Source organism: Jaculus jaculus, chromosome 6, assembly GCF_020740685.1.
Source record: "Jaculus jaculus isolate mJacJac1 chromosome 6, mJacJac1.mat.Y.cur, whole genome shotgun sequence".
Lineage (NCBI taxonomy): Eukaryota > Metazoa > Chordata > Mammalia > Rodentia > Dipodidae > Jaculus > Jaculus jaculus.
The window spans coordinates 88,350,306-88,372,152 of record NC_059107.1 but is presented as its reverse complement, the minus strand read 5'-3'; the positions used below and the strand labels follow the sequence as shown (position 1 = coordinate 88,372,152).

The window sequence follows — 21,847 nt, the reverse complement described above, 5'->3', positions numbered from 1 at the left end:
AAACTAGCTGGGAAATTCATTCAGTAGTTTTATGCCTCATTTTCTCCTAAGGCCAGTGCTGTTAATAGTATTTGAGCTGCCTACCTTACTGAGTTGTGAGGATACAGTGAAAATTGAGCAGGGAAGATTCTTGGATAAGATAGGAGAATGAATCAAGATAATAGAAATATAAGCATACACCCACCTCCAGGTTTGGGTGTTTAAATTGGGGAGTTTTAGATTAGAATTCTCAGCACTGGCTCCACAGCACACTGAGTTCCGTGATTTTTTCAAATTGGCCAATGCTCAGACTCTATCTCCAAAGATTCAGATTCAGTTGACATGGAAGGAATTGAGATATGGGAATGAAAGGTAGCAAAACCGAAGCCAACAAACAAAAAAATCCCAAGAGGGATGATTCTGAAATGCTTTGGTTTGGATTCGAAGCAAAGCAAAGCAATAGAAACAGAAGTGAGGACCTCCATGTGTTGCTTGATGACGTCTTAGCAATGTGAAGTCATGAGCTTGACTGACTTTCCCCTGGATTTTACTAAATCTACCCAGTCGTTGGCATCATGGAGCCACAGCCTCAGGTTACTGTTTATAATGGTCATTTTCCCAGGCATCAACCTGTCTAGTGATACAGTCAGGGTCGCATGAAGATTTAATGTGTGGATCTTGGTTTCCATTTTAGGAATGACGTTGGCAAACACAGACTATGGAAAGGAAAAGGACAGGAATAGGTTGTGGCAGCAAGAGGCTCGGAGGAAAAGAGGGCAAAGCAGAGGAAATCCAGTTGGTTTTGTTTTGCACACTAGTGGCTGGGGCCTAAATAAGCCTGTGGGCATATTTTCTGTGACTTATGCCTTTCTTTTTAAATTGTTTGGAGGAAGTTGCTAATTAAACATTAGAATTTCACTTCATATCTGGATTTCTGGTACTTCTTGATGAAAAAGTTCAAAAGATCTGGCTCATTTTTACTACTAGTTGGACAGGGCATGTGTTCTTCAGTGCCAGATGCCCACCCTGCTTTGCTCATCCAGCTTGCTTGCTTACCTGGACCCTGGCTGCATTTGGCCTTAAACTTTCATCTCAATCCATATGTCTTAAGGCCAGCTGCCCATTAGGACTCCCTGGAGAGCATTTAAAAAACCTGAGCTTGGATGCCATCCTACTTCTATCAAATCAGAAACTGGTGTGTGTGTGAGGTGATGCCCCATCCCTGCCATTTTTACAGTTCCTCAGGTGACTCCATGTCCAGTTAGAACTGACAAACTGCTGGTCTACTAGGTCAGCTGTTGAAAAGGTGCATCCATGAGTTTATCTCCTTGTCTTTGAAAATAAACCTTTAAGAAGCAGCCCATAAAGAGCTGGACTATATTATACTAAGTGAGGTGATTCAGGTGCAGAAAGGAACAGTCCATGGAATTGTCAGGGTTTAGACTTGGGACAGATCTGGAAAGAGCATCAGCTAATTGAACCTTCTAGAGACCCACAGAGAGAAAGGAATTATTCAAGTTCTGTGTTGCCATTTGATTTGGAATCATAAGGTACCTTACTACTTTTTCAAGCCTCAAATACAGGTATATATTTAAAGGTTTCTTTGTATTGATGATCCTCAAAGTTTTACTTTGAAGTAAACTTCTCAATGTTTCTGTTTTCCCCCAAGGCATTTTGTTAGGCATTAACTGTCAGAGTCAAGCTAGGTTTCCAGTGTCAACCAACGAAACTGCAAACTGCTGTTTTTAGTTCAAGAGCAATCTTTGGTCAGAAATAACTTTAGAACAAAAGCCCTATAAAACACAAGCGAAGAAAAATAATTTTGTTAAAGGCTGAAGTATTTTGAAGTTGTTTTCAATTTCTTATGTTCTTAGTAATTTTATACGTTCATTTTCTGCTGATGAGAGTTTTAGTATAATTTGTATTCACACCAATATCTCACTGTTCTAACTAAGCTAAGCTTCAAAAGTTGTTGATTTTTTTTTTTTTCACTGTAATAGATGCTCGGTTTTTCTAGATAAAAAGTTATAGGTTGACTTGACTTCTGGAATTCCTAAATTATTATTATTATTATGTGTGTTGGTCAGAGGACAACTTTCAGGTCCATCCTCACTGTTCTACCTTGTATGAGGTTGGGTTTCTCTGAATTTCATTCTGCTGTTGTTCTTTGTACTGTACTCACTGAGAGGTAGGAAGAGTCTCCTGCCTCCACTCCTATTTCACTGCCAGCCTGCTGTATTTACAGAAGCCCACCATGACTTAAATTTATTTATTTATTACAGACAAAGTGAGAGAGAGAGGAGGAGAAGGAGGGAGAGAATGGGTGCCCCAGGGCTTCTAGCCACTGTAAATGAACTCCAGATGCATGCACCACCATCTGGCTTATGTGGTTTCTGGAGTGTCGAACCTGGGTCCTTAGGCTTCACAGGCAAGCACCTTAACCACTGAGCCATTTCTCCATCCCAACTTCCACCTTTTTATGTGAGGTCTGAGGCTTGAATTCTGGTACTTAGGCTTGAGCAGCAGGGTTTTTTTTTTTTGTTTTGTTTTGTTTTGTTTTAATCACCCTGGAGCCATCTCTCCAGCCCAACTTACAGAATTTCTATCATAAAGAAATTAGAGTAGTTCCCAAATATTAAATACATATATTAATTCCCAGACCTCAAAGGCTGGGAAAGCAAGACACTGAGAAGACCCTATGGGGGCCTGAATGTAAGTGGGATTATGGGGCAGGGAGAGCAGGAACAGAGCACTGCAAACAAGAGAGGGCAGAGACAGCCTGTCCTGGCCCTTGGTGAGCTTCCTTTAACACTGCAGTGTTCATCCTCCAGAACCAACCTTGCCACTGTGAGCCACGTGGCTTTTTTCTATGAAGTTGTATTGACATTTCTGTTTCTACTTGCTGGAGGCCTACAACAATTTATCCTTGTGACAACCAAACATGTCTCCAAACTATGCCAGATATCTCCTGATGATCAAAACTATCCCCAGTGCAGAAGAGCAGCTTTAATGCAGTTCTTCCTCTGAACGTTTGGAAACCAGGCCAAGGATTCTTAAACATTCCAATGGCAGGATAGGTATGAAATACACCTTCAATTACATAGTACTTTACAGTCTTTAATGTATTTTCACATATATCTTACACATCCAGATTTGATGTAACAAAATTAAGTGGCAGAGTTAATGAAAATTATGAAGTAAGGCTTCCATGTTGTTTCATGTTTCAACTTTTATTTCTTTTTCCTGGAGAAATTGTACTGGTGAGGATCATTGAACATAGTCTGCAACTAAGAGAATCAGAGCTTTTTAAATGTTTCTTCAGTCATCTTTATTTTTGACAAATGTCTACTATCTATGCTAGTGATAGGAATTAGGAATGAGTTAGCTCCCATTTTGTAGGTAGTTAGGATTAAGGGCCCCCAAAAAATATCACTAATGAGCCTGGAGAGATGGCTCAGCAGTTAAGGCACTTGCCTGAAGAAGTTAATGAGACTTGAGTTTGATTCCCCAGTACCTACATAAAGCCAGATGCACAAAGTGATTGCATGCATCTGGCGTATATTTGAGGTGGCTTGAGGCCCTGGTATACCCATTCTCCCTGTCTCTTCTATCTCTCTCTGCTTGCAAATTATGTGTGTGTGTGTGTGTGTGTGTGTGTGTGTGTGTAAAAAAGAGGGCTGAAGACATAGATTAGCAGTTAGGGCCTTTGCCCATGAAGCCTAACAACCCAGGCTTGATTCCCCAGAATACATGTAAGTCACATGCATCATTTGCAGTGGCTGGGGGACCTGCTGCACTTTCTATCTCCCTCCCTCGCTCTTTAAATAAGTAAATGAATAATTTTTTCAAAAAAGAATATCAGTAATGACAACTCCAGAGAACAAATCTCTTGCACCCTTGTTTCCTTTTTTTTTTTTTTTTCCAAGGTAGGGTATCACTGTAGCTCAGGCTGACCTGGAATTCACTATGTAGTCTCAGGGTGGCCTCAAACTCATGACAGTCCTCCTACCTCTGCTTCCTAAGTGCTGGGATTAAAGGCAAGCACCTTTTAATTAAAAGCCCCCATACAAATTCAAAATAATGCCATCCATCCTCATTTGTTGCCTAATTCACATCCTTAAGGATTTAAGGACCTCTGATCCAAGTCACCAGGTGTGTGAGTCATTTGGGGCCCCTCCTATCTTTACTTTCGTTCCTAAAATAAAATCTTGCTTACTTACTTACTTACTTATGCTTGTCCATTATTTGCAAATTGAAAGACAATGGACTTGAGATCCATTGACTTAGGAAGTTCTAGTGTTGAGTGTCTGGCACTCGAACCCATTAAACTAAGCCCAACCAGAGCTGAGAAAGGCTTTGTCACTTGCAAGCCCCACAACATATTTTGAGGTTTCCACCAGGATATGGAGAAGGGTAAATTAATAAGCCTGCATTCATTTTTTCTCAGGGTTATTCTAACCCTAAATAGTCCTTGAAACTCTTTACAAAAACACCAGTACTACATGAGCAAGATGAGAGTGACTACTGTGACTGTCAGTTCTTTAAAATCAGAGGTGAGGTTTTGCTAGGAAAGTCTGAGTTACTCCCCCAACGTCTCTAACATTGGGAATGTTGGTTCTGCACTCTGCACTGACCCAGTCTCCTTTCATGGAGACCAGTTGACATGAAATTAGAGGAAAGCCTTACAGCCAACCAAACGCTTTCTTTTTTAAAAAAAACTAGAATTCATTTTCGGCTCTCCAGCCTGGGTGTCAGACTGGGAACCCCACTCTGTTCATATCCTTCTTAGCTTATCTGTTTGTCACATAAAGTCAAATAACAGTTTCAGAGATGGTTTCTAGCAGGAAACTAAAGGTCTTTCTAAAAGGTCAACACACAAAAAAACACTGTACATTCCAGCTAGCAGAAGGCTCTGACTGAAGTTCACTGCCTGTGAAGGACAGAAACCTCACTGTCTCTTATCTGTGGCTCACCAGCCAGAGTCAAGGCTGCATGCTCCTCAGAGTTCAGCGAGAACCCACACTGGAAGCGGGACAGGCCTTCCTTATCTCCTGCACCAGCCCCGTCCTAGCCAAGCTCTCCAGCCCACAGGTCTCTCCGTTTAACCTGCCTTCTGTCACTGATCTCTTTATCTCAACTTTATGCCAATACCTTCTGTCTCCGTGTTGCCTGTATTCGATCATGGGTGGTCTAAATTATTTTTGTCCAGTGAAACAACATTACTGTTGAGTTTATAATCCCAGTGAGAAGAGTTCCCTCTTTTCAAACATAGAAAGAGGCTGGGGTGGGGGGAGGGGCTGGAGAGATGGTTTAGCAGTTAAGACTCTTGCCTGCAAAGCCAAAGAACCTAGGTTCAATTCCCCAGGACCGATGTAAGCCAGATGCACAAGGTGGCACACGCATCTGGAGTTTGTTTGCAGTGGCTGGAGGCCCTGGTGTGCCCATTTCCTCTCTATCTGCCTCTCCCTCTGCTTCTTCCTCTCAACTTAGTAAATAAAAAATATTTTTTAAAAAGAAAGAAAGAAAGAAGCTAGGGGGCTTAGAATGGTTGGATGGCATAGTTCTGCAGGCACACCTCATTGCCTTCACATTTCTGCTTGTCTCTTTGCCCTTCTGCTGTCTGCCCAAGCTTCATTCCAACCTTCTAAACCAAATACTTCCTGCTTATTTTTTCAGAGTGCACTTGTAATATATTTTATCTTGGGTTATTTTAACTTTAATTTGTGGGCACTAGAAATTTTCTGTCCTTCACCATTGTCATTCTTTCAGAATCAGAGAGACCTCAAATAAAATTAAGGGACAGTGAGGAGAACAAACGAAGTGGCTGGCCAGAGCCTGCTCCATGTGGATGCTAACACTCCTGACAGAATAACTTCTGTGAGAATTGGGGAGCCAGACTCTAGCAGGAACATGACTCCAAGGTCCCCAGGCATTTGCTTTTCTGACTGTCTTGTGCCACACAAGACTATTTGGACTTTAATTCAGGATTAAGTTTTTTTTTAATAGCTTGATCTAAAATATTTGATTGACAAACCTGAACATGGGAGTTTATGCCTCCCCCTCCCCCCACCCCCCCCCACCTCTCCCTCACCCCCCCCCCCCCCCCCCCGCTTGCCTGTCCTTTCTCATCTGCTAACGCAGTCCTTCTTCTTTAGGGTCATGGGGCTGCTTTAAGGGTTTTGCTCTGTGCCACCGAGGCTAGCAACAGTGAAGAATGGAACAGCTTTCCTCTTGTCCTCCTCCTCAAGGTCCATTTCTGATAGCTCTAAATTTTCATGTAATTTATGCATAAAATTTGTTTTAAATTGTTTTCCTGACTTTTGTTAGGGTGTGTTCCTTTAGAGGCGTGTTCCAGACAAAAGAGTAGATTTCACAGGGGAAAGGTCATTCAAAAAGCCAGGGCGCTAAAGTGCATTTGGTCAACATCAGAATTAAGTCTGGCTATCATTTTCTTGGGTTACCATTAAAAACCAACCCATACTTTTACACTATTTCTAACAGAAATTTTGGGAGAAAGATGCCCTTTCCTGGGTAGGCTGATAAGAAATCTGTCACACTGTTGTTCCCATTGGCCCTCTCCCACAGAACACATTTCTCTCAGACTTACTCTTTATTTGAAAGAAAGGGGCATTTCTTTAAAGTAGAACCTTGGTGACAAAATTCTAAAGAAAAATAATGAATTCTAAACTAAAAGGTACAATAGCTGAGAAAATTTTAAAAAAAAGCATTAGAACTGAGAGATTTGGGGGCTAAAGAGGTGGCTCAACAGTTAAAGGTGTTTGCTTGCAAAGCCTGCTGGCATGGTTTGACTACCTAGTGCCCACATAAAGCCAGCTGCACAAGGTAGAACATGCTTCTGGAGTTTGTTCATAGTGGTAAGAGGCCCTGGCACATTCATTCATATTCCTTCCCTTCCTCCCTTTGTGTGTCTATCTCAAAGAAATAAAAGATATTTGAAAAAACAAAATGTAGAGATCAATATGACATTTGAGCTATTAAAAAAAACAGACCACAGGATGGGCTGGAGGGATGGCTTAGTGGTTAAGGCATTTGCCTGCAAAGCCAAAGGATCCTAGTTCGATTCTCCAGGCCCCATGTAAGCCAGATACACAAGGGGGGGGACGCATGCGTCTGGAGTTTGTTTGCAGTGGCTGGAGGTCCTGGCATGCCCATTCTGTCATTCTCTCTCTCTCTCTGCCTCTTTCTCTCTCTCTCTCTCTCAAATAAGTAAATAAATAAAATACATATTTTAAAAATAGAACACAGGACATCAACAGATTGTTAGTTACCTAGTCAATAGGATGACTGGTATTAAGGCCAAAGCAGTTTGGATTCAGCTTCTTTCTGGGGCAGTCTAAGAAGACATAACAAAGATTCCAGATTAGACACAGGAAGTTCAAATAAAACTTGCCCTTTGGTGTACCCTAAGATTGGGAGCACAGATTAAGTTGAGTATTGTTTGTCAAGGGTCCTTTATCTGGGGTCTCATTCAAGAGCAATCTGACTTTTCATTGAGATGAAATGCATCCTTCCTAAGTTGAATTACCACTTTTTGGGCAACACAGTTATTCTGCAGTGGGGTGCAAGCCTAGGAGAAGAAACAAGGAGTCCTAGTCCATAAAACGGGGTTCCAGCAACTAGTGAAGTTTCCCACATAGTCTAGTTGGCTCCATTTCCTCAGGTCTCTTGATCATTGTCTGGAATGGCCCAGTTGACCTTAGTATCTTCAGGGGATCCTCTGAAAAATGTATCTTCAGACTTTTATGAGTCAGGAAAAAAATGAGTAAAAATGCCTGTTGTCTTGGGCTGGCCTCAAATTCTTGGTGATGCTTCTATCTCTGCCTCCTAAGTGCTAGGATTAAAGGCATGCACCTCCATACCTTGCCTTCATTTGGATTTTTTTCTTTTTCTTTCTTTTTGTTGCTTTTTTGAGGTTGGGTTTCACTCTAGCCCAGGCTGACCTAGAATTCACTATGTAGTATCAGGGTGGCCTCAAACTCATGGTGATCCTCCTACCTCTGCTTCCCAAGTGCTGGGATTAAAGACGTGCACCACTTTGGCCTGGCTACTCATTTGGATTTTAAAAGGGCTTTTTTATTCATTTTTTTCCTGACTCATAATTTAACAACATCTAGACAGGAAACCTTTTTTTTTTTTTTTTGAGGTAGGGTCTCACTCTGGTCCAGGCTGACCTGGAATTAACTCTGTAGTCTCAGGGTGGCCTTGAACTCATGGCGATCCTCCTACCTCTGCCTTCCAAGTGCTGGCCCAGCTAGACAGGTAATCTTAATTTGTTTCATAATGCCATGAATATAATTGAGATTCAAGTCTTTTAAATATGTTGGTAAATTTGATTATGATGCTATGTCTTATGATACAAAGATTAAGTTTCAGTTCCCTAATATTGATCTGCTCATGATAACATTTATAAAAACTGAATTTAGAAAGGGGGAGGGGAAAAGAAGATATAGCTCAGTGGTAGAGCATTTGACTGCAGAAAGGGAGGTGGGGGCTGGGAATGCTCAGGCAAAACAAAACAGAACAAAATCCTAGGGCCTGGGGAGATGGCTTTGCAGTTAAGGTACTTGCTTACACAGCCAAAAGACCCAGATTCAATTCCCTGGGACCACATAAGCCAGATGCACAAGGTGGCACCTGCGTCTGGAGTTTGTTTGCAGCAGCTGGATGCCCTGGCAGGACCATTCTCTCCCCTCCTTTCTCTTTCTCTCTCCTCTCAAATAAATAAATACAAGTAAAATATTTAAAAAACTAGCTTTAACCAACCAATCAAGATGGTAAGCCATCAGGAAATTTTGTAGAAGAGGGGATGGAAAGAATGTAAGAGTCACAGGATGGAAGGAAATGTCCAGAGACATTGCCCCCCTCCCACAATGCCTGGCTGCTGCTGTCACAACTCATAACTCACAACTCCATGGTGAACACCAGCAAACCCACTGGGCAGGGCAGGGGGAGGCTCAATGGAGTTGGGACAGAGAGGAGGGGAATCATGGTACCAACATTTGAGATATACATGCAAAGTTTCAACTTAATAAATGATTAATAAAAAATATATTCTCTCATTGCTATTTAAAATGGAATATATTTTGAGGAAATAACAATTTGATTATGTTACATAATTTTAAAAAGATAGCAAACCAGGAATAGTGGCACATACCCTTAATCACAGCACTTGGGAGGCAGATACAGGAGGATTACTATGAGCTGGAGAACACCTTGAGACTAATAGTGAATTCTGGGTATGTAGTCTCAGGCTGGCCTCAAACTCACAGTGATCCTCCAACCTCTGCTTTCCTGTACTGGAATTAAAAGCATGAGCCACTATGCCTAAAATCTGTCAGGTTTTTAACTCCTGGGAAAACTGAGTCTTAACAAAATTAAGACTCATTTAAACAGTTTAGTTTCTTATCTAAGTTTTATCTTAATGTTATATCAAAGCCAAAACAGATTCTTAAACATTTTAATTGTTTCACTTAATTTTTTTAATTGACAACTTCTATGCTTACAGACAATAAACCATTCCCTCCCCTACCCCACTTTCACATTCACAAATCCACTGTCCATCATATGGTAGTCATTAGTAACAAATATAATAAGACATAAAATTGTTTTATGTTAATCAGAGTACCTCTAAATAATATTCATTAAATTAATTGCTATAGATTTTCTCTTTCAGGATCAATATAAAAGACCAAATGTAAAGTTTTTATCTTATATAAAATAATAACATTTTAAAATTTTGATAAGTGGTGCACACCTTTAATTCCAACACTTGGGAGGCAGAGGTAGAGGATCTCCATGAATTCAAGCCCACCCTGAAACTACATAGTGAATTCCAGGTCAGCCAAAACAAAACGAAAAAACACACACTGGGGTAAGCTTATTCAGATCTCAAAATAAAATCTTGCTTAATTTGCCTTTCTGCTATGTTTGAACTTGTCCATTCTTTGCAAGTTGCAAGACAGTGGAGTTGAGAGCCACTGGCTTGGGGAGTGTGACTGTTGAGTGTCAGAAACTCTAACCCCTAAATTAAGCCCAATCAGAACTTAGAAAAGCTCTGTTACTGTTAACACTTGCAACACCAGGGACCTAATGAGGTCGATAACTCCTACCCCCATTGAGTTGAAATTGTAAATAAAACTACTATTAAAATATAAGCAAAATCCAGGCACAGTGATTCATGCTTTTAATCCTAGCACTTGGGAGGCCGAGGTAGGAGGGCCACTGTGAGTTCAAGGCCAATATGGACTACAGAGTAGTTTCATGTCTGCCTGGGCTAGAATGAGACCCTTCCATAAACAAAGAATAACAGAAACAAAAACATATAGGCAGGCCTTTGCTATAAACCATCAAAGAATCTGCACAGCAGGCTTGTACAAATTCAACACACATAAATAACCATATCTTGGTTACTAGAGAAGAGCCTCCAAGAGGCAAGTGACTTTCATACACCATACAATACTACACACGCACACACACACACACAGCAAGCAAACACTACTTTGAAAGAAGTGTCATTCTTCAGTCTGCAGGGCTTGATGGAAGGTGGGGAGAGTCTGGACAGGGTTAGTGGATGGTGTGAACAACATGGGAAATGACATTAGAACAGACCCATTGCAAAGTTCTGGCAAATTGAAAGGAAAAGTAAAGAGATGGTTATGAACAATCTTTGTTTTGAATTCTAGGTTTCAGAAATTAATTCTGTACATAGTTGGTGTGAATAAGACAGGAAATGGCATAGGAACAGAACCATTGCAAGGTTCTGGCAAATGGGAAGGAAAAGTAAAGAGATGGTTATGAATAATCTTGGATTTGAAGTGTAGGCTTTAGAAATTGATTCTGTAGATACTTGGAACCACAGTGATTGGCAAGTGGGTAAGAGAAAGGTGCAAGACATGAATTTTCAGGAAGAATAATTTTCCACAGCATATAGGAACCAGGCAGGCTAGTAAGCTCTATGCATGACTAAATCACGGAATCTTTACAAGTGCATGAAGGAGATAATGCATTCTCTCCATTTTGCAGATGAGGAAACTGAGGGAAGAGAAGTTAGTCTTTTTGTCTGGCATCACATAGCTCTTCCATGGTGAAGTTACAATTTGCCAGTCAAACATGATTTTAGGGGAGCAATGAAGACAAGAACAAGAAGTTCTGAGGCTCTGGCTGTCAAGAGAGTAAGGGTTCTGGAGATCAGAAGCTCTGAGAATGGAGGACAGAGGTCAGGAAGCCAAGGCAGAGGACAAGTAATAGAGGGTCCTGGTGTAGCTGAGACTGTGAGCTCTGGTTACTTCAGGAGTCTTAGACAAGAAGAAACAAAACACTCTTTTGAGATAGTTTGCTAGCTCTCAGCCATTTTGCTACCAAAGATCATTTTTATTCCTCACCTCCCAGGAATCTCAGGTTTTCAGATTTTATCAATTTTAAGTGTTGAATTGAAGCATACATTATATATACCACAATGTCTAGACTTTTGTTTTTGTGAGACTGGGTGTTGCTATATATCCTGGGCTGGACTCATGATCCTTCTGCTTGATTATAGGTAAGAGTCACCATGCCCTGAATGAAGTTTTCTTTTCATCCCTGGCTTATTTCACTTAGCATAATACCCATCCAGTGGCAAATGCCAAGATCTCCCACTCTTTTAATATTGGGTAACATTCATGGAGTGTGTGTGTGTGTGTGTGTGTGTGTGTGTGTGTGTGTGTGTGTGTCACAGTTTCTGTAACCATTCATCTGTCAGTGGACACTGGCTGTTTCCATGTCATGGTTGTTGAAATGATGCTACAATGAACACATGAATGCAGATACCTTCAAGAGATAGTGATTTCATTTCCTTTGATGATATGCCCAGAAAAGGGATTGCTGGGTCATATGGTAGTTCTATTTTTAATTTCTTTAGGAACCTCAATTTAAGTTTCCACCTACAGTGTCCAAGGACTTTCTTTTCTCCACACCCTCACAAATCCCTTTTATCTCTTGAGATGTTAATAATCACCATCCTAACAGGTGTGAGCTCACTGAGGTTTTGACTCACATCTTCTTGGTTATTAGTGATGCTGAACACCTTTTAGTTTATCTTTTGGCCATTTATATGTCTTCTTTGCCTTGTCTTTTAGCACTTTCTCAGAACTACCTATCTAGCTACAATAGTTGATTTTCAAACTGAGTATGGGAACATCAGGACCTCCTGCCTCTGCAAATGGACTCCAAATACATGTGTCACTTAGTGCATTTGGCTTTATGTAGGTATTGGCAAATTGAACTGAGGTCCTTAGGCTTTGTAGGCAAGTGTTTTAACTGCTGAGCCATCTCTCCAACGTGAGTCTTACTTTTGAAAGTTGTAGCCTGAAAAATTCTAAGTGGTAGTAGGTAGGGGTAAAAATGCAACAAGATTATCCTAAAGTGAAAGTCTATTTTGATATATGTTTAAAATTCCCCATAAAATGTCTTCAAAGAAGGATTGGAGGTGTAGTTCAGTAGTAAAGTGACTCCATAGCATGTGTGTTCAATCCACAGAAACAAAAATAAATAGGTAAAGTGGAAGAATGAATAAAATTAAGGAACTCAGTCATGATTTACTTCATTCAACAAAATCTCTATGTGTACTGTAGTACTTTTCTCTTTGTGGACAAAATACTGGACAAAAGCAACTTCAGAAAGGGAGGTTGACTTTGGCTCAGTTTGAGAGTACAGTCCATTGTGACAGAGAGGGCATGAGGACGGGAGTGTGAGGCGGCGGTCACTGCATCACACTCTGGAAGCACAGGGAAACGAGTGCTGTGCTCAGCTTGCTTGCTTTACTTTTTATTATTATTCAGTCCAGGACTCCACCCCATCAAATGGCACTGCCCACATTAAAGGTGGATCTTCCCTCTTCACTTAAACTACTCTGAAAACATCCTCCCAGGCACACAAGGTGTCTCCTAGGTAATTAAATTCAGTCAAGTTGACAGTGAAAATTAGCCATCACAATCTGCTAAGCAAAAGGGATTTAATATGAGGGATTAAGAGCTTATAAATTTGTTAAAATTGCTGGCAGAGCAGTATCTAGGCTTGGTCTCTGGGAACAGTAACTGTGATGTTACTATTTAAGTAGCATGCTAAGGTGTACTACTACCTTGGGCCTCCATCAGGAGCTCAATGGAAAGCCATTCTCTTAACTACAAGTTTCAAAAATGTGTCACTTGAGCCAAATCTGGTGACCACGAATTGCAGCTGACATCATTGCTACTTGTTGTCTTGCACCTGCTGGAGTTATACCAGGAAAACCCTGCCCCACCCCCTCTGCTACTTTCAGATGGAGAATTTAATCATATCCAGAATGCTCTATGCAAGGGAGGATGGGAAGTGTGGCTTACAACATTATATACTTTGCAAAACTGGATGGGAAAGATATGGGAACAAATACTGAGCTGGTCTCCTCTAGCATGTTAGAACTGTTTCTATTATGAGTCAACTGAACTTAACCTGTCTTTAGACACAGTTCAGGTTCTCTCTCCTCAGAAAACCTAACTTGGTTTTTCCAGGCCCTGTTTATTTCTCCCCCTTTCTAGCTTCTTTCCCTCCTTCATGCATGTATACATGCACATAATTTAATCTTCACATATATGTATATTTCTGAAATCTTTCTGGCCTTTATTGTTCTTCTAAACAGTTTGATCTCTAGCCCACAACATCTTTCTTGGTATACTGACATTTTATGTGGGATGACCTTGTTTGCTTAAACTCCAAGTGACTTGAGGCAGGACAGGTTTGCTCTGTATTTCCTCCTTTGGTGTGTGCCACAAAACAGAATAAAGATGAAGTTTCTGTATTTTACTTTGGCACTCTTGTAAAATAGACCAAGATAGTAATGCTTTCTAAGTTTCTTTCAAGGTTATAGTAAGGATTAGATGTAGTCTGTTCTGAGTAAACTAATTTGTAGCCTGTTATAAATGCTGAGATAGTAATTATGGTTAGGTTAGCATTAAAATCTTCACACAATGACACCAGTGTGCACCTTAATTAAATGCATAGTTTCATAATTGCTTACTTTGCTTATTTAATTTATTCATTTATTTGTGACAAGTCTCTGTGTAGCCCAGGGTGGTATTAAACTGTCTGTCCTCCTGCCCCAGTTCCCTAATGCTGGTATTACATGAGTTTGCCACTATGCTCAGTATTGATACTGCTTCTTATCTTTTAGTGACATTGTAATAATTCTGTTTTTGTTGTTATTGTTTTGGTTTTCAAGGTAGAGTTTCACCCATGCTGACCTGGAATTCACTATGTAATATCAGGCTGGCCACGAGCTCATGGTGATCCTCCTACCTCTGCCTTCCAAATGCTGGGATTAAAGCTGTGTACCCCCATACAAGGCTCTAATTCTTTGTTTCTTAAACTCTACCAGCACTTTCTACCTCTGGGTTGACCATGTGTTCCTTCTACTGAGAAGTTTTAGCTCAGGTCTCATCTCTACCTGTCAGTCTCCTCTCTTTCAGATACATGAACACAAATACATCAAGCACTGGCAGTGATGGTGTAGACCTGTGTTCACTGACAGAATGTAGTGTGTCAATAAATATATATTTTTAAAATGTCAGAGCCAGAGATTGTGGCACACATGTATAATGTTAGCCCTTGGGAGGTGTAGGCAAGATGATCAGAAGTTCAGGATCATCCTCATCTATATAGGGAGTTTGAGGCCAGCCTGGGATACATGATAGAAATCTCAAGCCAGGCACGGTGGTGCGTGCATTTAATCCCAGCACTCGGGAGGCAGAGGTAGGAGGATTGCCATGAGTTTGAGGCCACCCTGAGACTCCATAGTGAATTCTAGGTCAGCCTGGGCTAAAGTGAGACCCTACCTCGAACAACCAAAAAAATAAAAATTAAATAAAAATAGAAATCTCAATAAAAGTCTCAGTAAAAAAGAGAGAGAGAGAAAAAAAAAACCCTCAGTGGAACTGGAGAGATGGCTTAGTGGCTAAAGCACTTGTTTGTGAAGTCTAAAGGTGCAGGTCTGATTCCTCAGGACCTGCATAAGCCAGATGCACAAGGGGGCACATGCATCTGGAGTTCATTTGCAGTGGCTAGAGGCCCTGGCATGCCTATTCTGTCTCTCTATCTGCTTCTTTCTCTTTCTCTCCCTTTCACATAAATAAAATATTTTAAAGAACATATTAAAACCCCTCAGTAATTGTTTGGTATGCTTTGCATCTTTGTTTGTATACATATTTTTTTATTTATACTCCTACGTTTATTTAGCACGTATTTTTTGAGCGTGTCCTGGGTGCCAGGTGTCATATCTATGTGCTAGGAGAACCCTGGAAGAGCATTTAGCAATCCACACGTGGTGACCACTTTTGCTTGCTGAGATAACAGGCAACTTGTTCTCCAAAACTGTATTTTTATTTGCAAACATATTTATTACAAAGAGCTAATACTAAAAAAAAAAAAAAAAAAAACCCTCTTGTTCTTCAAAATATGGACTCCACAGAAAAAGTAGGTTGGCTATCTAAAATACTCAATGTTGGGGCTGAGGAGATGGCTCAGCAGTTAAAGGCATTTGCTTGCAAAGCCTGTTGGCCTCCCCCAGCACCCTTGTAAAGCCAAATGCAAAAAGTGATACAAGCATCTGGTATTCATTTTCGGTGGCAAGAAATCCTGGAAAACACACACACACACACACACACACACACACACAATTAAATAAAATATTTAAAAAAGAAGAAATGAGAGCAGGGAGATTTAAAAAATAACCCTTTATGTTAAATTAACAAGTGGGGAGGTAGAGGTGGAAAAAGAGAAAAGAAATAGAAAACGAGGAAGAAATGCATTAAAATCTAACAGTGAAAATCTTTAGCAGTGAAATTTCTTACAATGTTTGTTCTATATCAAGCCTCTATTGTTCTTAGGGAAAAAAGAAATTTCAAGGTCCAATCCAACGTAAGTTTTCTATGAGGCTGCTTCAGGTCCTTGACCTGAACATCTTTCAAACTCTTTGAACCTCTTCATCACTTAGGACTCCAAAACTAAATGGTGAATTGACCAGGTCATATTTTCTAAGTAGGGTCAACCTTAATGGCAGGTTCCATGAACATTTTAAAAAATATATTTATTAGCCGGGCGAGGTGGCACACACCTTTAATCCCAGCACTCGAGAGGCAGAGGTAGAAGTGGTTCATTGAGTTCAAGGCCACCTGAGACTACATAGTGAATTTCAGGTCAGCCTGGGATAGAGTGATACCCTACCTCATATATCCATTTATTTATTTGCAAGAACAAAGAGATAAAGATAAACGGGGGGGGGGGGAGGGGAGAGAGGGAGAGAGAATGGGTGCACCAGCCTCTGCAAATGAACTCCAGATGGATGCACCACTTTGTACTTCTGGCTTTACATGGGTACTGGGGGATCAGGCCAGAGTCTATAGGCTTTGTGGCAAGTGCCTTAACCACTGAGCCATGTCTCCAGCCCAGGTGTCATGAACTTTGTCATTTCCCTGCATCTGCATTTTCAACAGCTAGTTAGATTTCAGAAAGTTTATACCAGTGAAAATTTATACCTTGTGATTTATAGTCAGTTGCAGAATTTAATTGGCCAGACTTCTGTAACCTTTTGTTTTTGTTATCTCTTTACAAAATATATATGTTGCTTTATATTACACACACATACATATATATATGAAAGTTGAACTGCAGCCAGTAAACTCCAAATATTTTATCAATCAAACCTTGTTATCAGAAAAATTTTCACTGATGCCCTATTTCCTTCTAGTTTGTAGAGAGAGAAAAACTTCTTAGCCCAGATTGGAAATGCTACCCCTTTCTGTCAGACCTGTAACTCACTACAATAACTTTGGAGGCTGTTTTACAAACAGGAGTTAATGAGGCGAGACTAGAAGTTGCCCTGCCTAGCCCCTTTGGACACTTTCATCAAAGGGGCCAAGAATGAGAGCAGAGCTCAGCCACCTTAGTGCATTTTAGCTTTTGCGCAGTAATGAAGACTACTGCCCCCCGTGTGAGGCACTGAAAGCAGCCAGACTGGGCCGACTTGCAGCGCCATGGTGGCTGGGCCGGTCAGCCCCAGACTGGGAGGAATGGGGCTCTGCTCCCCGCCCTGGCTTCCTGCCTTCCAGGAAAGGCCCAGTGCTGCAGGAAAAGAGGTTTTGGGAAGCCCAAGCATTAGAACATGTTTGTGCTGTGGGAATTTCATTCTACATAGGAGATTTTTAAGGAAAAGATCTAGTGTCATCTCGTGTAAAAAGGAATACCTAAAAGTGTATCATTCTGGGGTGCTTTCCATGGGTCCTGGTGGTATCGGTGAGTAAACGGGTTTCTTGCTGTATGCCAGGATGTCTGGGTGGGAGCACTGGAGTTCTCTTAACTATGTTACCATCGTTTTATGCCACCAGGATGAGCAAAAACACCAAAATGCTATATAATGCCACTGGAAGTATACAAAAAAGAGCAATATGTCACTGATGTTCTGTCCTCTCAGTATCCCCACAAGCCTTACTTGGGAACATTCCAGTGAGATGCCCATGTGTGTTTCTTGCCTTGTTTCTTTCTTTTTTTAATGCTCCCCCACTTTATTTTCTTAGTTATTTTCAAGCAGTGTCATCTTGCCTTTAATTCTAAATCCAGCACTCCTGGTCTAGCCTCGCTTTTGAAGTTCCATTTGCATCTCTGACCAACTTGTATGATACTGTGTCCCTTCAAATCCTTTCTATCCTATTGGTGAGCCTCTCAGGAATTTAAACCACAGTCATCCATGTGGGAGAAAATGGAAACCAATTGTCTTTTTTTTCTGATGAAGAAATAGAGTAGCAGGTGGATTAACCAAAATCCTCTGAGAATGAGTTTTTAATTCCCTAATTCCCCAACAGGGAATGATGTCATGGAAGAGATTGATTTAATCTCTTGCAGTTGATGTACAAACTATTTGCTAAATTTCAAAACAAATTTTTTCCTCTGTCTGGCTGACCACCAGGTTGTTAGATGATCCTTGGTGATGCTATTTATGAAGGATTTGCATTTCTAGTAAACCAGGAGTGCTCCACGGGAGGTGCTTTGTGCCTGCAGTCTGCAGCAGCTCTGTGCACGCCCTGTGAGCCAGCATTCCAAAATAACTGAATCCCTTTTGTTGTAAACACCCCACTTCATAAAACAACATGTTTATTGCCTGCAGCTAACATGGCATTCCTTGAACCATGAGCACAAGGATGATGGGTCACGGCTCACTTTACAGTTAACAATGGAGGAAACTTTGCAAAAGGCTCAAGATTAGAGATGAGTTTCTATCATGCAGTGTACAAAGATTGTTTTAATCCATCTAGTAGCAAAATGAAAAGATTGCATTATCAGTAAATTTACTATGCATTTGCTTGTAGTAACAGTTCATTTGAAATCGTGGGTGTTTTTCATATGTTTAGTAATTCTTTATTTTGCTTATTTTGCTTTGTTTTAGGAGTGTACCTATATTTGATTATATATTTTTGCACATATACATTTGTTGCTGTCTGCTTCTAAATATACCCAGAACAAGAGAAAGTTGGGCTAATTTTGTGACTACAGATATCTTCTAAACATGATGCATTTTAAAAGTGGCCTCGAATTAACAGAGTTGCAGAACATGACAGTGCCCGAAGATGACAACATCAGCAATGATTCCAATGACTTCACCGAAGTAGAGAATGGACAAATAAATAGGTAAGTATTTTTCCACGACACTTGCTATCCAATGAAAGATATGGCTCTAGAATATTATTCTGATTTTCAGTTGTTCTACTGAATAATTCATTATTAAAATTATGCTCCATTTGAAGATGCTATTTGAATTTCTTATGTGACATCTGTTGGGTATGGTCTGTAATAGCAGATGAAGTGAACAGAAAAGCAATTTATTCACTTTTCCCAATCTTTCAATTGAGTCTAATAAAAATGTATAAGTACATTGGAACCCAACCAACCCAAACTTCTCCAAAGCTCTATGCTTATGAATGAGATAAACTGTTGGAATCTCATTGCCTCTCATATCCGAGTGTGTACTACAGTCATTGGTACATATTAATAGGAAGTTAGTCACATTTACATGGTATTCCTGCAAACAGGTTAAACTACAAGTATACCATCACTACAAGTTTTATGTGTAGTGTGAATTTTAAATAATAGTTGTACCTGAATGGCTCTTTAAGAGACTATAGTAGGGAAATAGGATACAGAAGAGAAAGGAAACAAGTGGGAATAGATAGAGAGGAAGAGTGGGGAGGAGGCTGACTTGAAGCTTCAGAGCCTGAGTTTGACCTTGGCCAAGTCCTTCCCACCCCTGAGTCTGTGATGATTACGTTATAAGCATGGAACCAGATATATTTATTTTAAATGATTTAGGAGCATTCATTGACTTAGTGACTTGTTGGCTGTTTTTGTGTGTCCTTAGTAGGAAGTTTTCCAGGAAGCTTGGGAATGGGTGGGACAGGATAATGAAAGGGCTTGGAGAGAAGTGACCATGGCAGGATTCAACTAGAACACTACACTTTGTTTGGGTCATGAGAAAATCATATGTCAACTAACCAGGGATCTTTATAGAAATCTTTAATGATAATCTGCTCTCACTGCGTTCTGACATGGCATGCGATTGAAGGCTCAGCAAAGGACTGTCCTTGTTTACACAGCCTGAGAAGTTCCTTTTTCCTTCCTTCAGAGAGGTTGTAAGTCCAACTCAAATACTTCCTCATTACCACCCAAGCGTTGCTTACTGTGTTAGGTGACGTGTCTTATTGCTAGACTCAAGTATAGTTATTTTTTTCACCTTCCTTGAGCAATAATTACTAATAACTGACATTTCTTGAATGCCAAGTGTTTGTATAAATCACTGTACATCCTTACAACCAGCACTCAACTGAAAATGCAGATAATATATATATATAGTTTTGTTTTTGAGGGAGGGACTCATTCTAGCCTAGGCTGACTGGAATTCACTCTGTAATGTCAGGCTGACCTCAAACTCAGTGATCCTCCTACCTCAGCTTCCTGAGTGCTGGGATTAAAGGTGTGAGCCATTATGCCCAGTTCAAATGAGAAAAAAATTAAAAAATTAGTTTACAAATAGGAATTCTGTACCTCAGAAAAACAAAATCACTTGCCCAAGGGCTCATACAGATCTGCCTACATCTTCTTTTTTCTTGATCCTCCTACTTCTCACTATAGCACTGGAGCATTGGTTAGAAAGCCAGGCTTTAACAGTTCCAAATGACTGTACTCCTGGGGGGCTCTGTAGTTACTACTGACCTCTGATTAATAGTGGCAAGTGGGACATTTTTGATTTTATAACAAAGCTTCATTCTCAAGGCAAGTCAGCCTAGAGGGCCTTAAAGTGAATCATTTATAGCAATCAGTTTGGAATCTGTGCTCAATATTGGAAAGTTTTACTTCTTAAAGTTCTTCCATTTTTTAATAATCTGGTTTCACTTGGCATACCGATGCAATTTCCCCCCATAATAAATGCATAGTTCTAAAACAATCTTACTTGTCATTCAAGAAGAATGTGCACGAACACCTATGCGCAGAACCCTGTAAGCTGACAGCACTCTCCAAGCTCAGAAGCATGGGCTGTTACTGAAGAAAAATGTAGCTGGCATTTGCTGTGGTTCATGTGCCCCCAGGCCTGAGATGAGAGGTGACTGACCCAGACACATGACTGCACACAGACAGGAGATCCACTGGCCTTGCTACAAGCTAACAGGAGACAGAGCCTTGTTGCTAGGTTGTTATAGAGGTGTTCTAGGAATGTCTGGACTATGTAAGGCACAAATACATACAACTCCAGTCAGAGGTGAAGCACTTTGGATTTTTTACTTCTTTACACAGGATGAATTCTAGGTCTGTTGTATACTCACAAACTTAGTGACTCTGCTGCTTTAAAAACAAAACCACTCCTAAGTCCTCAGCTTTCCACTGGCCACTGACGGCTGACCTGTTTTGGTTTCTTTGTCTGGAGTGTTTGAACTTGGGTGACTTTTCCTCCTCTGTGCTCAGCGGAGACCTAGATCAACATTTGCTTGTTTCAAACTCATCAGGAAGGCTGAAGAGATGGCTTAGCAGTTAAGGTGCTTACCTGAAAAGCCTAAGAACCCAAGTAACCCAGATGCACAAGGTGGCACACCCATCTGGAGTTGAATTTCAGTGGCTGGAGGCCCTGGCATACCAATTCTCTCATAAATAAAAAGAAATCAACAGGAGAGAAAATTTGTGTTTGTGGTATCTATAAAACCATTGGCACAAGCATGGGACAGCTCATTCCTACAGGAGTACTCTGCTTTGTTTATAGGCACAATCGCTTTGCTTTGCAAAAGTGCGGATTATTTCCAGAGCATCAGTGAGATTTTTCTATCGTATCAAAAATGTGCTTGGCCTGGGACACAGCTGAGTGACAGAGCACTTGCCTTGCATCTGAGGCCCCAGTACCACAAAAAACAGAAAAGCAAAGGCCATATAATGTGCTTATAGCAATTCTTACTACAGCTCAGCCTAATGGCTGAATCTAACCACATGCTGCCTCCCAGTTATAAACAAACGCGCTGACAGGTTTCAATTTACCCGAGTGGGTGCAGCACATTTATCAGCTACTTTCTAATCACCAGAGCCACACCAAACAACATGTCAAGAGACAGTGCATTTCCAAAGCATTATACACACACAGGAGCATTGTGTTTATAACACAACTGCCGCATTTCTGCTGAAGTGATTCTAACTCGCTACTCCAGGCACTGCAGCTAGTTGCCCTTCCCATTCTCCAGGGTGGCATCTCTCCATAGGGGCGCATGTCGGATGTGGCCACCCGTTGTGGAGGCTTGTTAGATGTGACCTCATG

General features: G+C 40.7%; 1 protein-coding gene across 4 annotated transcripts in view; it reads left to right on the top strand.

Annotated features, from left to right (window-relative positions):
- Slc38a1 (solute carrier family 38 member 1) overlaps positions 1-21,847 on the top strand; it is a 76,173-nt gene that overhangs the window by 4,590 nt on the left and 49,736 nt on the right. For all 4 annotated transcript variants that reach the window (XM_045152002.1, XM_045152000.1, XM_045152003.1 and 1 more), the window contains exon 2: positions 18,446-18,687. In XM_045152002.1, coding sequence (XP_045007937.1) covers positions 18,566-18,687 — 122 coding nt within the window. In that variant the 5' untranslated portion in view covers positions 18,446-18,565. The remainder of the gene's footprint in view (positions 1-18,445; positions 18,688-21,847) is intronic.